The 18,102-nt window shown below is 42.1% G+C and overlaps 1 protein-coding gene across 25 annotated transcripts in view; it reads left to right on the plus strand.

Annotated features, from left to right (window-relative positions):
* Nucleotides 1–18,102, plus strand: part of PPFIBP1 (PPFIB scaffold protein 1) — a 120,147-nt gene that overhangs the window by 90,141 nt on the left and 11,904 nt on the right. For 7 of the 25 annotated variants that reach the window (XM_075759338.1, XM_075759397.1, XM_075759328.1 and 4 more), the window contains 14 exons: nt 1,178–1,239; nt 1,982–2,066; nt 5,105–5,262; nt 6,214–6,344; nt 7,896–7,949; nt 9,120–9,180; nt 10,283–10,312; nt 11,507–11,678; nt 13,178–13,210; nt 15,507–15,648; nt 15,928–16,056; nt 16,726–16,876; nt 17,742–17,853; nt 17,999–18,087. In XM_075759338.1, coding sequence (XP_075615453.1) covers nt 1,178–1,239; nt 1,982–2,066; nt 5,105–5,262; nt 6,214–6,344; nt 7,896–7,949; nt 9,120–9,180; nt 10,283–10,312; nt 11,507–11,678; nt 13,178–13,210; nt 15,507–15,648; nt 15,928–16,056; nt 16,726–16,876; nt 17,742–17,853; nt 17,999–18,087 — 1,409 coding nt within the window. The remainder of the gene's footprint in view (nt 1–1,177; nt 1,240–1,981; nt 2,067–5,104; nt 5,263–6,213; nt 6,345–7,895; nt 7,950–9,119; nt 9,181–10,282; nt 10,313–11,506; nt 11,679–13,177; nt 13,211–15,506; nt 15,649–15,927; nt 16,057–16,725; nt 16,877–17,741; nt 17,854–17,998; nt 18,088–18,102) is intronic. The other 18 variants (XM_075759372.1, XM_075759454.1, XM_075759488.1 and 15 more) reach the window with 3 other exon arrangements.

Below are 18,102 nucleotides of genomic sequence, written 5' to 3' on the forward strand. Positions count from 1 at the left end.
ATATCACACTTGAAATACAAAGTTTTCTGAAGAAAAGCTGATAGTCAAAGAAAGATTTGGTCTCATGGAGACTCACGAAACAGTTGCCTCTCAATGAAATGCAGTTGCAAGCCAGTAAACCAGATTTTCAGCTAGCATAACTGAGGGAAAATCATTGGAACTGGATCAGTAGCTGTTTTAGTCCAATGTGTCTAAATGTCTTTCATCTAGAAAGCCAGCCAGGCAGCTTGTTTTCTTCTTGCATTTCATTAAGGAGGAAAATGTTCTTCCCGCTCTGTTTGTTTTCTGAGAAATTTTAGGAAGTTAAAACAAGGTAAAATGCTTTCTTGCCTGTGAATTTGGCCACCTGCTTATGTTTGTAACAAAATTTTAAGTTTACCTCATTTATGCAAGGCAGAATCTTAGCAAAAATGGAGATTTTTTCCATTTTTGAATTTCTAGTCCAGAATACCTCCAAAATCTAACCTTGTTAGAACATACGTTTCTGTGTATTTACACTTCTTTGTAAATAAGGATTATAGATGAAGCGCAGAACAGTGTCATCTGTATTAGGAACCTTTTCCAAGTCTGAACTACAATATGTGTTCTAGCATGGCTGCTCATCACAGCAAATGCTTGTATCATTCCATTGTGCTGTCCTCATTTCTACATCCATACTGAATTAAGACTAAGCATCACTGCACAATGCTTTCTTCATCATATCCATTAATCCTATTGCTTTGTATAGTGGGTTTTTGAGATGCCATGTGTGATGTTTGTTGACTGTTGTAAGGAGGACGTGTTCTATTGCACTCCAAATGTAGTATTCTATATTTTGGACTTTTTTGTTTTGCAATTATTTGATGATTTGAAAGATGGAGATAGCAAAAGTCAAGAAGTCAAGTAGTAGTTTTATTCTTGACTTTTCCATTTTCCTAAGGCTGGGGAGGGGGTAAGGAAATTTCCTGAATTTCATCATTTCCTTGATAAAAAGGTCAGGAAAAAAAAGATTTTGAAGAAAAAGGGGTTTTTTCTATGTATTTCCATCTAAAATAGAATTTAAGTGGCTTATGTTTTGTCTTTTAATTTGTAAGTTTACTTTCAGATATTACCGAGTTGCTTCTACCTTTTTTTGTTTTTCTTATTTCCTTAGACTGTCTTATTTAAATTGACTTAGAGAACTGTATTGTGTTTTTAGATATAGAGGTACAGAAAATGAAGAAGGCGGTAGAATCTCTAATGGCAGCAAATGAAGAGAAGGTAGCAAAGTCATTATTTTTTCAGTAATCATTCATCAGCTTGAGTTAAATATCTAAGAAAATCTTCACATATGAACTTGTCACAATTCAATTAAAAAATCAAATTTGTAAGAATCAATCTTTTGTTTCAAAAAATCAGTTGTAAGAATCACTGTAGTCAGAAGCACTGCAGTGCCTTTAAGGGACTATAACCGAGCATTTATGAGCAGTCGCATGTACAGAGTCCTTGCGCTGTTGTGTCATTCAGTTTGGTGCAACTGCAATTTACACTGTGTTCTGAAAATGCAAAGAGTTCCATACAAGTCCCATGAGATATCACAAGCTGCGTTTCCAAAAGGGCTTTCTGTAAAGTATGAATTGTTTTCATGTATGATTTTGCGCATTCATATGCATGTGCATTTTGTAGGATGTTTTCTTTTGATCACCAAAGCGCTAAATCCTTTGATTACTGCTTTCTTTGTACATGGCAAATGTATTATACTCTACCTTTGACTTAAGGAAGGAGCTGAAATCCACTTTCAAGGCTGGGACAATTCTTCTGGTGATTAACCAGATGATAGTTTTTGCTAAATACCAGTTTTGATATTTCAAAGTCTCTCCAGAGTTCTGGGTCCTGTCTCATGCACACTTCACATTCCTTTTAGTCTCACAAGCAATTAAATCGAAGAGTATCTTAGTATTTGTATTGCTTATTTTTGATTTACTGAAGGAGGAAGTATGGTCCCAACTTTCCTTTATTTTAGGATCGGAAGATAGAAGAGCTTCGGCAATCTCTGAATAGGTACAAGAAGGTTCAAGACATGGTGATATTGGCTCAAGGTAAAAAAGGTATTGTACAATAAAAAAAAATAAACTCTCATTTAAACTCTAGGTGCATTGTGGTAGTGTTATGTCAACTCTTAGACTTATTATCTTTGGAGGCATCTCTTAGGTAGAGTAAAAGCCAGTTCTTCAACTGGTGTGAAATGGTGAATTGCCTTTTTTGTCCAGGAAGCTGCACATTTGGGTTCTGTCCCATTTACCATCTGGTAGTAGTAACTATTTTTGTCATGTTGCTTATTTCCCCCTTGTAAAATTAGTTTGAATATGATAAGCTCTCAGGTTCTTTCCATAGCCTCCTGAAATGCCTTTCAGGGCTGGCTGCTACATTAAGTGCTAAAAATTGCTGTTCCCCCCTCTTGTATGTATTCCTGGGGAGGGGTTGGTAGCTGAGCAGAGCAGTGCCTGAGCGCGCACGTTCCTACAAGCCAAACCAGCACCGCCCCAGCGGCTGCATGCACTGTAATAGCAATGCCCAAGAGCTGCAAAAATGTTCGTAGCAAAGTGGATCTGCTGCCAGGACTGTGTTGCGATGACACGCCACACCTTTGGCATGTAATGAAGCCTTCACAAACCACCATGCGCAGCAGCTGTGGAACAGTTCTCCTTCCTTACCACAGTGGGGGGCCAGGCTGGCTTTTCCTACCAGTCTTTTTTCACACACCCGCAAAAAACCCACCTCCTCTGCCACCAGATAATGAGCTTAACTGTGCAGCTGAAATGGTGGCTGTAATACACACCATAACACATAATGGTCCATTCCATGTATTCCAAGACTGGTGGAGGTTTCCAGATCCAGGAGCTTCTGATCCTCAAAGGCAGTAGATTCTGAGGGCGATGGTCATCAGTTTGATGTAATTGCACTGAGTACCCTGTCTCTCTCCCTCCTCCCTTAAAAGAAAAGCAAAAGAAACACGTGTAGAGCATTACACTGTCATGGTTCTGGGTTTTCAGAAAACAGACATTAGAAAATTAGCCTCTCCCTTTACAGCAATAATCCTGGTCTATTTGTATTATAGTCCTAGGATGGAGTTTTTCCCCTGCATCATCCTGTTCTTTCAGTGCTCAAGTTGCATTTTGTAGGTCACCGTCCTTGAAAGACCTGTCCCCAGCAAATTTTAGACATTAGCATTCTGATAATGTATGCACGTATAATATATGCGCAACTTAAAAGTCTGTGCGGCACAGTGTTGTATTACCTTGTTATGGAAACCTCCTTTGTCATTGAGTCCTCTGAAGGCCAATCTTCACACACAGCCTTCCACAGGCCTTGAATTGACCCGAGCCCATTGCTCGAGCTTCTTTAGGGCAGACAAGGGCTTGTGGCTTTTGTTGGCTGTGCAAATGTTGGAGGTGGATGATCTTCCTAGGAGGGGGATGTAGGACCCCCCAGGGATCCTTTCAAAGAGTGAAGATTGTCAATAGCCAGAAATGAGCGAAGAGGCAAAATATGTATTTTTGTGGTGGTGGATTCACGTTTGGCGTCTTGGGCCAAGGCAGGAAAAGTGGTGGGCAGAGCCCCATCTGGACACGCTGTCAAAACTGGGGGTGAGACTCAGGGAAAAGAGAGGTTGCTGGGGCCCCTCTTTGCTTCTGCCTGGCTTTTGAGAGGCCACCCCTGTGGGGAGGCGGTGACTGGAGCAAGGAGATCCTGACCTCTGCTCCTGAGGGCACCAGCTAATTTGCAGGGCTGCATGAAAGCCCTCGGCCATGGTCTCCAGCAGCCTGTCCTGCTCCCTGACGAGCACTGCAGTCCTGAGGTGGGCGCAGTGTTGGGTTCAGGAAGCAGCTTCTCTTACTCCAACATCATGGATGTAAACAGGATGCTGTGTGCTCGGAGATGTTAGGCTAAAAACTGGCTTGGCTTGACCACGGGTTGCACAGGAAAGCATTTTTGCCACCACTCTGTTAATAGGTGGTTCCCTCTCCCTTGTTGTAAGGGAGTTGAGATAAGGCAGTCCTCATTGTCTGTGGGCTTTGGGTCTCAGTATGTACGGGCTTTTCCTTTCTCGAAACCAGCACTCGGGGGAACTAAGGACACAGCTGCATGTCTTCAATCTGCCAAGGCTGGGAAAACACATTGTGAGTGAGGGAAGAGGTAAGGTGGTGATGAGGGCAAAGCACCATACTGAGCGTTGGAGGAGTAACATTTTTTAAATAGGTATTGCTCTTTTGTGCGGTGCTATGCCTTCAAAGACAGGAGGATGTTAAAACAGACCTTCAGTCTCTGGGAACTGTGCTTCATGGTCAGTTCACGGAGCAAAAATGGGCAAGACAGGCTTTTGCTGCCAACACACTTCAGCTTGTATTTGTATCAGATCTTTGGCAATGAGTGCTAGGTTTCTGCTCACTTTTTAGTGTTGGTTGCCTGTAACTTTTTCTTGTCAGGTTCAGTACTCTGGTATCAATGATGAGTGTGGAGGTCCAAGCCTTCTGGTAGTACTGAGGCAGTTCAGGAGCAGCAGGTCGCTCATTGGGAGCAGAGGATCCCAGATGCTGGCGCGGGTTACGGCATTAACCGAGACACACCGTTTGTGGCAGTCTGCAAACGTAATGTAGTCATTTAAAAGCTGGCGTTAGACTCTTGTGCAGTGGGCTGCATTTTTCCTGCGGTTAACTTGAAGATACCATAGAGACATCTTAAGTTTCAGGCAGACTTGACCCCCTGGTCTTTACCTAGTGAATAAGGGAAAAGAAGTAGTTAGACTGAAATTCCAGAACACAGGACAGGAAATATCTACTCCAGTTTATTAAGCTTGTTGAAACTGATCCCACTAAATGCCCTGAGGGCATTTGCTGGGCTTTTTGTTGTCAGATGTATGTGCTTCCTCTGCTCCAAACCTGCTATTTTGTAGTGGTTGAATTGGGAAGCAATGTTTCACAATGACTCCCCTTCTCCTATTGTAGTCTGTCCTAAAAAAAAAAAATTAAAAAAAATCCTAGCCTCTTCCCTTCTTGACCCATAAACGAGCACACCGCTGGGCCTTGCATGAGAGCAAGGATCATCATGTATCCAGCCAACAAGTTTCCATCTTCTCTCCCTTCAGGCAAGGAAAGTGACTGTGAAGACTTCTTCAATTCAGGGTCTGTTTCCACGGTTTTATTGGACACACCAAGTCTGACTGATGCAGAGAAAAGCCCATCCCCAACCCCAGTAACAGCATCTCCAATCCACGATGAGTTTAACGTGAATATTCACGAAGAGGTATCTTTTTTTTTTTTCCCTCCATTAATGCCATGACTCCTTGAAAACATTGCTTGTGCTGGTTTCATATTGCACATGCCAAAACTCAGTTTCTGAAAAGATTTTTTTCTGAGTTGCATAGTTTTTAGTAATGTCCCATATCCTTTTGGAGAATGTGGTTTTCTTGTGAAAGGTGTGGAGGAGTTTCGTTTGAGTTCAGTTAAATTTATGTTTCTTAATAATCAAATGGGATCAGGAAACAGCCAATATATGTATTTGTCATAAGGATGGATCTAAACTACTTTTCCTGTCAAACAGAGGAATTAATTTTCATGTCAAACATAGCTATTTTGGGAGCTGCATTTAATTTTTCAGGAGCTTGAAGTAAACATCTTGGGACTTATTTAATATATCCTGTCTTATTTAAAAGGATGCTATCATTATTACATCCATTCCGTTAAGTGATAAGTAAGTTGTGGTCTAGTCTCTGATTTTTACAATCGCATTTTCCAGTAACAAAATGGTAGATATCCTCTCTTAAAGCTCTGAGTCAGAGCAGGGACTTGACTTAACTAAGCAGCATGAACACACTATGAAGAAAATGAAATTAAATTAAATGTTTAGCAGCGTTTTTGTATTCTCTGAGTGGCTGAGGACAGGAGTAAACCTGAAAAGTGAACTACCCTTCATCGCATCTGTGGTAGAGATAGATTTAGCAGGCAGCTTTGGGACACTTGTGAGATTTTTGTCTGTGCTGTCGCTTATCTGTGCAGTAATTCATGTTTGAGCATCAGTGCCGTATTTCAAGTAGTAAATCATTGTATTCCAATGGAAAGAAGGGAAAAAAAAAACCCCACTTTAAAAAAATCTTATTTCAGATCCTTCTTTTCATAGTTTCTGTTATTCTTTTTTCAGTTGTGACACTTAATTTCAGCTCGAAACAGTGTAACACGTATTCTTCATTCTTTTTAGAATTCCTTACAGATCCACACCAGTATTTTACAGATTTCAATCCCTTCTTTTTCATCAACATCCAAGAGCTCAGAAACTGTTGCAGAGAAAGTGAAAACACAGCCTAGGTCAGATCCTGCAAGTGAAATGAGGTATTACTGTTTCCATGTATTTTTCAATTGTAAATCAAATATTCTGTGACGTTTAATGAGAGTAATAGTCTGTCAGTTACTGTATTGTCAAGTCATTAAGTCAGTTAAACAAGGCTAGCATTCACTTGACTAGCTATGGCAAACTAAGCTTGTGTTCGTGAAGTGCATTGATTAAATCTTTTTCAGTAAGCAAGTATTGGTTTGGTTGCCGTTGCTTGTAGCAGTACTCATACTGTTTACCAGCTGCTTTGTAAGAAATGAACAGGAGGAGAGAAAAACTGATCTAATGTGATGAAGAACACAGTATCATTATTTTTATCTAGGTTTACATCATCTAGGTCTGGCTGAGATAATGTTGGCTGCACTAGCACAAATGCGTTCCTTATGATCTGCATTCAGACATTTTCCACATTTGCTAAAGACTGGTGTAAGGCACTGCCAAAACTGCAACAAAAGGACTGTCCAGCTCTAACCTTAAGGTGTTAATGGAGCCCCAGAGGGAAACCCAAGCGACATTTCAAAAGATCAGAGAAAGAGATATCCTTGCTGCCATCCTTTGACATGATGAAATGCAAAGATAGTTCTTTGCTCGCTCTTATGAGAGCCCTGCCTGAAATTTTGAAAGCTCTATTAAATGTGTAATGTCCCAAGGGAAGCCGGGGTGGGGATGCGTGGCTGCACCCCGGGGCTGTCGCTGAGCTGTGGCACCCAGGGGCTCCCATGCCTGAGCCCAGTGGCAGCCTCTCCTGGGTGAGAAGTGGCTGTCAGCTTCCTCCAGCGTTTCTGAGCCTGCACCCTCCTTGTCCGGGTGAGGAAACCCGGCCCCTGCAGATCTGGACTGGCACTGCAGGGAGTACTGAAAAACACACTGGACTCACAGCTAGACAAAGGCTGTGCTAGGGTTTTTTCTTCTGGGTCCAAATCCCTGGCTTTATCTAAATGAGTATCAAATACTAAGAATCCAGAGGCAAGGAGATCTTGTTGGATTAAAACCATCATCGATCTTGATGTGAAAAATCAGTGTAAGCACAAGTTGATGTGTGATCATTCCAGTTCCAGTCAAGAAAAGCATCCTATCCAGAAGACAGGCTCTGCTTGCTTTCTACTGTGCTGCGCCTCATGCAGCTCTAGCCATCGCCAGCAGGGATATCATCATTCCCATCTTGGAAAAAACAAAGCACTAACGTGCAGCAAAATGCCCCACGCTGTGGGTGACTCGCAGGCAGCCAATGACCTCCACTACTTGGTGCTGCTGCAGACCCTGCACATGCTGTAACCTCTGCATTTGTTTATTTAAGCTGAATAGTGCAGTATTGTCATCATCTTACAGTGTGAGTTATCTTTCCTGAGGCTCTTGAGCTCACCTTTGTCCTTTATCTTTTACAAGACTTGCCACCGTAGAGGGGAAAATTTGCCATATGTTAGTACCATAACAACTGAAGTGAAAACAGGATAAAGCAGGGTGAGATGAGGTTTCTGTATCAGCAAGGTATTTGGATGATATTTTATCTCCAAATACCTTACTTTTTTCATATCTTTTTGTTTTTACAGTGAAGGAAGATCAACAGGTTCCTCCCCAGAAACTAAGCTGTGTGATAGTCCAGTGTAAGTATCATAATCAAAAATGTTTAGGAAACATATTTATATGTGATTATCGACTTGAACCCCGCCCCCCCCAATGCACCCTCCATATTTTACATATCGCGTGTAAATATGTCAACTAATTCTAGCCAAGGTGATATTTTGTGGTGGTAGTTTTCTGGTCATGTTCAGTGTTTTTGTGCTTATTATCTTCCAATGCTTTATCTGTGCACGTATGCAGTTAATTTCTTTTACAGTGTAAAGCATCACTAATTAGGTTGTAGACTGTCAATGTAATTTGAAATTTACAGTTTTTCATAGTACATGCACACATGGTTTGCTTTTTTCTTTTGATAGTGTGGGAAAGGTGATCAGCTGACTACAAGGAGAAAATAATTTTGCTTTCTGCCACACAGCCATATTCCCAAGGGAAATCAGTGGGACCATTTATGAACTCAAAGTTGAGTCAAAGCGATTTGTTAGTAAGGAGCCTAAGTCAACAGGGTTTGTCTGCTACACAGTGTGAGGCTCAGCAGCTGTTTTTATTCTGAGTGACTTAGTGCCACGAGAATATTCCTAAAGCCAAATTCTAGTCCCCTTATGTTGGTATAAAGATAGGTAACTTTGTAAAATTCAGTGAAGTTACTCTTAATTTATACCTGGTTGCGGGAAAAACTTTAATGGTAACTTTCTTTTCAACCAGACTTAAGTGTTCTAGACTGTAAGTCCCACCAGAAGTTGGGAGATATCTGATCTGGAATGGAAAATGGAACTGAAGATAAAATACTAAAACACACAAGTTTGACTTAAAATGCTTGGCTTCTTTAAGGATTAAATTAGTCAGAAGCCTGTTGCTAAAAATACTTTTTTTTCATAGCTTTTGTTTATATCACTTCCTTTGCCTGTATAACATCTGCTTGTGCTTCTGAAAATATGTTAAATAAGAAGCCAAAAATATCCAAAGGTAGGCATCATGTCACTGAAGCATTAGCAGCAGTAATTATGATGTAGAGGTTCTTACAGTATCTCAGCAAATTGCGTGGGTATCAATTGCCTTAATTCAAAACATCTTTTGTTTTTAGTATATCTCATCATGTATTATAATGCTTTCTTTAAAGCTGATTCCTGAGAGCGTTTTTATCTTAGCACATTTAATTCCAGTAACTTGGCTTGGTTTTTATGTTGTTGTTTCAGAACTTCTTCACTGCAGAAGTCCAGCAGTCTGAGCAGTTTGAGAAAAGAGACATCTGAAGTGGTTGGTTTGGTCTCTTACTTCCTCCCATCCCCTTAGAAATAGAGGTGACATCTCTGTTGTGGCAGTGACCTTGTGGATGCTCTGTTGTTTTCTTCTGAGAAACTCTGTGTCAGAGTAGGGCTTCTCATGTCATGTGTTAGGAATGGTCATGTACATGTGACATCTTCCAGATCTTATTAAAGGAGAAAATCTGTCCTTAAAGACACAGGTGCTCTAATTTTTTTGTTTTTTTACATGAAGCATTTACCTGAGACTCTTGTGATCTTTTTTCTCAGTTAATTAAGTTGTTGGATTTTGTTTCTTTTTTGTAGTTGGTACACTTTTCTGATTTAAGACAAGAAGAAAGTACATCCTACTACTACTTCCTACCTGTGTTTAAGGCGAATAATTTTGGCATTTTTGTAATTAATGGATTATAAAATCCAGTCAGGAGTGACTATGTTTTAAGGGGTCAGGAACAAAATACTGAGCCTGTGTATGTCTGGTGATAGCTTCAATTTAGGTCTCTCTTGAAGTGACTAAAGGCAGCTAGTCTCTAACAATGTCATCAAATCAGGACAATTCCTGTACTCTTTTTTGACGGCCTAAACTCCTGAAGTTTCCTGATACCTAAGCCACTGAGGTGTGCCTTACAGCTCGGGAGGGATGTTGACAGGATTGAAAATGTAACCAGAACTTGATGATGAAAGCTAGGGTTCGTGGGGGTTTTTTTTTTTATTTGGTTCATTTGGACAGCCAAGGAGTGGAGGCTGTGAATGTTTTATCTATTGGCTTCTACTTCTGCCCTGTCTGATCCCTGCTTTCCCTCAGCCAGCTGCACCCATTAGTGCCTTAACAGAGTGCATGTCGCTAATTATGTACACAGCTAATCCTTGACAAAGTAAACCGAAGCAACTGTATTTTCATGTCAGCTCACTGACCTCAAAGAAAGCAAGAATTAATCTGTGTGAAATACAGCTCTGATGAGATTTATTTTGGGGGAAAAAAAAATAAGCAGGAAAGGGTATTTCAGTCAGAATTTAACTCAGCGTGACCATAATGAATTGAATACTGGCTATAAACCATTAATTTTGAAATGTCTTTCTTAATCTTTCCCAAACAGGACGGAGACTCTGCACAGAAGCCAACAGAGGTAACGTGTGTGTGTGTGCGCACGCACACACTCGTGCACGTACATGGAGAAACAAAGGTGTTGAAAGGCTCAGTTGTGTGAAATTGCAGCATGCAGTTCTAGAGGGGGAATAGCAGACCTGCAGACAAGATAGCGAGGAGTATGTGATGGTTTATCACCATCGCTTCAGTGTCAGGCTTATAGTGTCTCACAATTCTTGTCTTCTCACACATGGATTATCTTTCAGTCTGGTTGAGCACGAGGTTGCCTTCTAAGCTAATGTTTCCGCCACATACTCTACCATTAGATAATTAGCAAAGCTAATCGTTAAGTATTTTACTGACTCTGTAATTACCTTTGATTAGTGTCTCTTTAAAAACCTTTGGCTTTCCAAATTGTTTTTGTCTGAGTAGCAATTGTGTTCCTAAAAAGGCTGTCATTGCAGAACAGTTACCCTACGGTACTGTATGACCATAGTTTGCATGCAACAATTACTGCTTATAGGAAGACCTGACCAGACCTCAGATACCACTTTTAGGGTGAATGCTGCATCAATTCAGCAAAAGCCAAAGGATCATATTTGGATTGTGAATGGGTTTGCTTCCTCCTTCTTTTAAAGAAACAGTGAAACAACCAGCAAGGTTAAAACTACTACTTTAAAATGGTTAACTGGTGTGTCTGATGTCTGTCCCGGCATGTATACTCCTTGCTTGATACTTAATTTCCTCTCAGCTTTGGCAGTGGGCATAGTCAATTAACTCATTAATTCTGAAATTGCAGAGCAGTGATAGATAAAATGAGCTGTCTGACACTTGGCAGAGAACTGATATACTGTGGAGGTCTCGTCTCTCTGTTTGCTTCCCACTCCCCCCACAGTGGGGTGGACGCAAACCCTGTAAAGCTGGAGAAGTTCAAAGCCTTCCAGGACTGTATTTTAACCTTTTCCATACCCGTAAGCCAGCCTTGCAGAAACTGAGAAACATCTTACAGAAGACATGTTACTCTTATAAGGTAGTGATAGTAATCCTGGGTCCTGAACATGTTCAAATGAGGATCTTGTTTATGTTTTCCTGTATGTCTTTTACCTTCCGTTTTCTTGTAGTAACAAATGAGAGGGACTCTTCAGATGATCTGTCAGCAGTCACTTTGTAGTCTCTCTCAAAACGCCTTTTGTAATTCCCTGATATTGAATCTTTATTTCCCCAACTTGAGCAGGTTAAACCTCCTATGGAATGTAATAATTTCGCAACCCTCCCTCCAAAGTCTCCTTCTCATGGTGGCACAGGCGACGAGGATAGTTTTGGTACCCGCAAAGCCAGATCTTCATTTGGACGAGGCTTTTTCAAGATAAAAAATAACAAGAGGACTGCAAGTGCCCCCAATCTGGGTAGGTATTGTGCACCTGCATGCAGATTCTGTGTATTTTGAAGGGTCTTAACAGCAGCTGTAACTGTCTTAAGAAGCAGGCAGGCCAGCCTTAGTGGTACTGTGACTTGGTGGCATTTCTCTCAGTAGACTGTTTGGAAAATATGAAACAAAACCAACAAAAGAAAACCACAGAAAAAAACCCTCACTGATGTAAAGAAGTATTTGATCTGTTTCGACCTCTGCTGTGGTATCTCCCCTGGGACCTTGTAGTGGATTGCTGCTGTTTTGAAATGCTAGCTGTCTGGCAGTAGTTCGCACATGGGATTTGTGTGCTTTTGTTTCCCCTGCTTCCATCCTCAGCTTATCTTTTATAAGATTTTCAGATGTACAGAAACGAAGCAGCAGCACTCAGTCTTCCTCTTTATTTTATGTGTGTTTAAGCAGCATTGCAAAAGAGATGGTGACAGCAGGAACAGGATTGACAAGTTATTCAAGCTCATGTTGATTTTTGGACTGTAATGGAGGGGGGGTTGTTCTGGTATTGTCATTTGATGATGGTTGCACGTGACAAAGTAGTAAACAAAATGTTCTGCTTCACGCAGAAGGCATTGTTGCCACCAACTGAAATCCGCCTTACATTCACTGGTCTGCTATAGTAGTCTTTCCTCTGTTCCAGTTCAAGCATCAAGTGGGTCTGTGCATCAGATCTACTGCCATTCATCTAAAGTTTTTGGCTTTCTCTTGCACAAGATTTAAGAATTTATCTTTCAGAAGCCTGAAGGGGGATAGCTTCTGCTTTGTTGAGCAGAAGAGTCTTCTGTTCTTACTTACTCAAAGACAATTTTAGACTTCTGTTCAAAAGAAATAACATACTTACATATTTATTATATATTGCCCATATTTGCCCGTGATGTATAGCATGGGAACTTGCTAGCTTACTTGGAGTAGCTGTGCAGTCTATTCTGAGGGTTAGACTCTTTGCTTTGGTTTATTTCCTGTGTGCTTTTCTGTAATCACTTGTTTCATCCTGAAATTAATTTGTCCAACAAAGTGGAGTACTTGTAGCTGTCTTAAAGGATTGGAAGATGGGCCATCTAGATCAGGGTCCTGTTAATTTGAATAAGTTATTTATGTTATCCAGATTTCAGTGCTTCCATCTGTAAAGCTGGTGTCCAGGTACTTGCCACCTCACGGGAGCCCACGGGAGTCACCCGCCCAACGTATTATGGAGCAAGTGGTCTCCCTGCACCGAAGTGACTGCGATTCTGTTTTACTCTCTCTACCATAGAGCCCTACTGCATTTCTTTTTTGTGATGGGGGTGGGGATTAACAGTGAATCGGTAATCCTAATCTCTGTGTGAATTCAGTGTTGCGTGTAGCGCATGCGTCTCATGTACCTCCCTCCTTTTGTCTTGTATTTTGCTGACGTAAGTTTTGAACTGTGTTTTACCTTGTCCCTCTGCGTGTTCTCTCCCGTTGTGCTGCGTGTGGTTATGTGCGTTGTTTGGATATCTGAAGATCGCAGTCGAAGTGCAAGTGCACCTACTTTAGGTATAGTAATCCTGCATGTCTGCCTGTACCAGCGCTGTGTTGTATCTGCTGCTAACAGCTGGTTATGGCTACACACTTTTCAAAAAAAGAACTAGACACCAGAGCTCTGCATCGAAACTCTCATCCATCACTAAAAGTAGTTTTCATGTAACATCTGCCCTCTGCTAAAAGTCAGCTGCGCCATTTCTTGGTAACTGCTACTAATGAGAGAGATTGCGGGTTAATTTGCAGAGACCTTTGCCGTAACTTTGAGCACAAAGTTACCCACAGACCAAGGTAACAGGTGAGAATTGGTGGTGTTTAAATATCTGAGGCACCTTTGTGCTGTCGTCTGTCCTGGAGCCCTTGGAAGAGCTTAGAGGTTGGTGAAGCAGGCAATGAGGTATATCTCCCAGGCATTCACCTAGGGGAGTTCTGAGGGGAAGGATACATAATTCCTCTTCTAAGATGTAGTTATATTTACTATATAATAAACGAATGAGAAATAATTGTGTCAGATGGGGACGGAGCCATTCACGTAGTAAAAACCAGTCTCGTGATGTGAGCATTCCCTGGGTGGTTCTGGCAAGGGCGGGTAAGACCTGCAGGGTTCTGCCTTAGCAAGCGGAGCTGTGTCAGTCAGGGTGGTCATACAGCCACCCGGCGTGCCCCTCACTGGCGAAGGGACCAAGCGCTCTGGGCCCTCTCAGATTCTCGTGCGGCCCCTTAAGTGTCAGGGTTGTGTCAGTACGTGAAGGGGAGTGAGGGACAAGAAGCAAATGTTGCAATACCCGCAAATCTCTGCTACTAATGCACCCAACCTTGTCCTGGTATTCTTTCTCTAGAATGCTGTTTAAATGTGTTTTTTCTAAGCTAGCACTTTTTCTTATACAAGTAAAGCAGAAACCACAAATGCAAAAGCCTGGTTTGACGTTAGTGCTGTCTCTTACCGGCAGAATCCCTGTGTTTGATAGCACTCAAACCAAAGTGCCCAGAAATCATCTTTTATGTGACCTTATTGCTTCACTGCAAGGTTTAACATCTAAAGCGTTGGTGGAAAATGGGACGTGTTTAAATGTATTCTGACTGAATCACCTCAACTTTGCCCGGCAGAAAGATACGCTGGCAAAGCCTGCGGTTTGTTGCCGCTCGTGGCACTTTGTGGCCATCTCAGCGTTAACTCTGTGGCCTGAGACCACATGTCTCAGCAATATCTGTTCTACCTTGATTCATGTAACTTGTTTGGTTTTCTCCTGGAAGTCTGAGAGTCCATTTGAAAACCAAACAATGGTCAGCTAATTACACAGCCATATTAAAAGACGGTAAAAATGGTTACAGGCCTGACTGTCAGCCTGCTGCAGGCTGCCTTGCTACAGCTGCTTCATCTGAACAGGCTTGTGCTGTCACTGTTCCTCAGCAAGTAAGTGGCATAAACTCCACGTGGTGGTTTTATTCAGCTATCTGGCACTTGCTGGCACATCTTTGCTTACGTAGCCTAGTAGATACTGCAATTCTTTTAGTTTTCTTTTTAAATTATCTTAAAATAGTTTTCTTCTTTGTTAGTTTAGCTTTTACTAAACAATTTTGTGACCACTTCTGGGAACAGGAGCCCTCGGGTTTGTTGTCATAGAAAATAACAGCTACAGATCAAAGATTTAATGCTTTTAGAGCAGGTGGTAATGTGTAGAGTGTCTCAGAGATGTTCTATGTATCCCTTGAAAGAGAAGATCTAGTTCAGACAGAACCTGAAATCCCTGGTGTTTCTCTGCAGAGGAACCAAATATTCCATGATTTGCAGAAGTGTGGGGGAAAGTTACCTCCTGCTCCTGAGGCAGGAGGAGTTGTTTGTTGCTGGAATTTCCTGGATGGGGAACTTACGGGGTACTGCAAGTTATTAGGAAAGACACCTGCAGGGAAATTATTTTTCTGTGGTTTGGGGACTCCTGGTTCGGTGTCCTGCCATGGCACTGAATTGTTCCTGGGCATCCACGTGCCTCAACTCTGTCTGGAAGGACTGTAGAACCACTCCCCAAGGAAGAGTAAACTTGGGATTTAATTCATGGATTGATTCACAAGGTGGTTTTTGCCCACCTTGAGATGCAAGGCACTTAGCTGGTGCAGAGCATTGCCTTGGGCCCAGTCGGGCCTGTGAAGGAGGAACATGTGTTGTTTCTCCTGCATTTTCCCATCCTTCTTTGCCCCATTTTCTTAACGTGATGGCTTTCAAGAATTTTAGCAAGAGTCATTCCCAAGTTCAGGAGCGTGGCTGTACAGTCCTGCGCAAGGGGGTGTTGACAGGGCTTTTGCTTTCTAACAGCTGAAACGGAGAAGGGATCTGCAGATCACTTGGATTTGGCTGGCTTGCCCCCTCGCCCAAAAGAAACAGATAGTCTACAGATGACGCCACCTTCTCCAGATTCCAAGAAAAAGGCCAGAGGGATCAAGAAGTTATTTGGAAAGTAAGTAAAAGATGAGAAATGACTGTTCTCCAGAGCTGGGGCTTGCATGGGGGTTTGCTGGGAACACATCTTCCCTTTTTCTCCCTCCAACCTGTGGCTCCGTGCTTTACTGTCTCAAGAGCAGGACCCAGTGTGGCATTTGACAGAGCTATCAGCTGGTTAGTGGGGGTGGAGGAAGAGCTACAAACCCCGTAGGAGATCTTACCTATATTGGTTTTAGTAGTAGAAGCATGCCTTTTCCTCAGCCAAATGCGAATATGCTTTCTTCCTTTAAACTAGACTTAAAAGAAGTCAGTCTACTACCTTCAACCCAGATGACATGTCCGAGACGGAGTTCAAAAGAGGAGGGACAAGAGCAACAGCGGGGCCACGACTAGGCTGGTCTCGAGACCTGGGGCAGTCTCACAAGTAAGACAAGTGATGCAAAGTGTGCTGGTGCTCACCTTCCCAGCAGCTCCAGTTGAGCACGGGGTCCAAAGAAGCGCGGCGCCAAAATGAAATGTCCCCTTTCCTGGCATACAGAAGCAGGTGGATCCAGGCTGTTTTCTCCTTTGAGAGATGGTCTTTGCAGGGTTGAGGTTGGTTGCGTGGTGGGGTCCAGCTGTGAGTGGAGCCTTCTTTGCCCACGCCTTGCAGGAGTGCAGCTGTGAGGCCATGCAAAGCTTGGTGTCAGCCCTCACGCGGCAATGACAGATACTCCTCTGGTACGTTTCCTGCTGCACTTCTGGGGATTAAAGGCTAAAGTAAAACATTATGGTCTTACTTCAGAGTTTTAGCCACCCTGGGTAGCGGAGATGGTTGTCTCAGTGGTATTAATAGACTGTGTTTATTGTGATAGTGGCAGGACATCAGCAGCGATCAGCGCTTCATGGTGCTGACAGTTCAGAAGTAGAGACACCCTCTGCCTCACGAGGCTCACCTAACAGCTGACCGTGATGCACGCTCTCCCACAGAGATTGTCCCAACTCCCACAAAATACTCATGAATTAGGCTTAGGTTTTGGTTTTATCATTATGTACAAGAATAGGAGATTTGAGACATGGGATTTATCAGTTGTTTGGTTTTTTTTTTCTGTAGTGAGCTGGACATGCCGTTCGCAAAGTGGACAAAGGAGCAGGTTTGTAACTGGCTCCAGGACCAAGGGCTAGGCTCTTACATTAGTAATGGCAAACACTGGATACTGTCTGGGCAAACACTTCTGCAGGCTTCTCAGCAGGATCTGGAAAAGGTGAGAAATACTGGAAACACTGCTTTCAGTTAAACGTACAAAAATTTGCTATTTCTGTGCATGCAAATCATGTCTGTAAGGTGCACCCAGTAAAAAAAAAAAATTAAAAAGATGCATTTTTAAAATTTTATCATCTGCAGCAATGCCAAATCTGTTTCTTTTTAGTTGAAGTTTCGTAGAAATGTAATGCTCTGTAACGAAACTAATAACTACAAATAAGTGACTTAACTTCATTAAGCGTGGACATATCAGTACGCTATGCCACTTCAGAAATATGCACACAAGAGTGCCTCATTATCATATGGGTTTGTAGATTCATTAGCACTTGCGTATGGTACAGTTATTTTATGCCTGTGTGAGAGAGGTGTAAAAAGCTGCTGGTTTGGTCTATTTTCTGCACGTTTTACACAAGGGAATGAGGATATGTTACACACAAGGATGATCAGTTTCTTTGTTGAAATTGTTATGGAATTGTTTATGTCTTGTTTTCTAAAACTAGAAACGTTAAAAAAGTTGATTCAATCTCTACTTTGAATCCACAATATTTGCTAATTGAATTTTCAGCTTTTAAAAATCACTGTCCTCACCTAATAGCAACCCTGTTTTCTCAATGAGGGAGTGCGCTCATTCAAAGTTGTAGTTATACTACAACTGGAATAAGAAATGCACCATACCGGACATAGTGCATAGATAGCTGAACATGTGCTAAAATGATGCTGATATTCAGCAAATAGAAGATATACCTGCCAAGTCACCGGCAAGTGCTGTAATAAGGTGTGACTCTCTGAAACCATTTGTAATTCAGCAGAGGGAGAAATAAAACACAGTATTGTCTTTAGGTTTGCTGCTTTCCTTCCTTTCACAGGAGCTTGGGATAAAGCACCCACTGCATCGGAAGAAGCTTCAGCTTGCTCTGCAGGCACTGGGGTCTGAAGAGGAAAACAATCATGGAAAACTGGATTACCACTGGGTTACCAGTAAGTTTTTTTACATTCTGGGGCAGCAAGCTTTGATAGGGCTTCCTAATCATGGCTAATTAGGGGCTCAAAGAGTGGGAATAACACTAATTGGTGCTAGTTAACTTGGCTACCACACTAACATGAGTGTCTGTCTCTGCCTTAGGGTGGCTGGATGACATTGGCCTCCCCCAGTACAAGACCCAGTTTGATGAAGGAAAGGTGGACGGACGAATGCTGCATTACATGAGCGTGGTGAGTAAATGGCAT

This window comes from Balearica regulorum, chromosome 1 (assembly GCF_011004875.1).
Source record: "Balearica regulorum gibbericeps isolate bBalReg1 chromosome 1, bBalReg1.pri, whole genome shotgun sequence".
In the NCBI taxonomy this organism is placed as follows: domain Eukaryota; kingdom Metazoa; phylum Chordata; class Aves; order Gruiformes; family Gruidae; genus Balearica; species Balearica regulorum.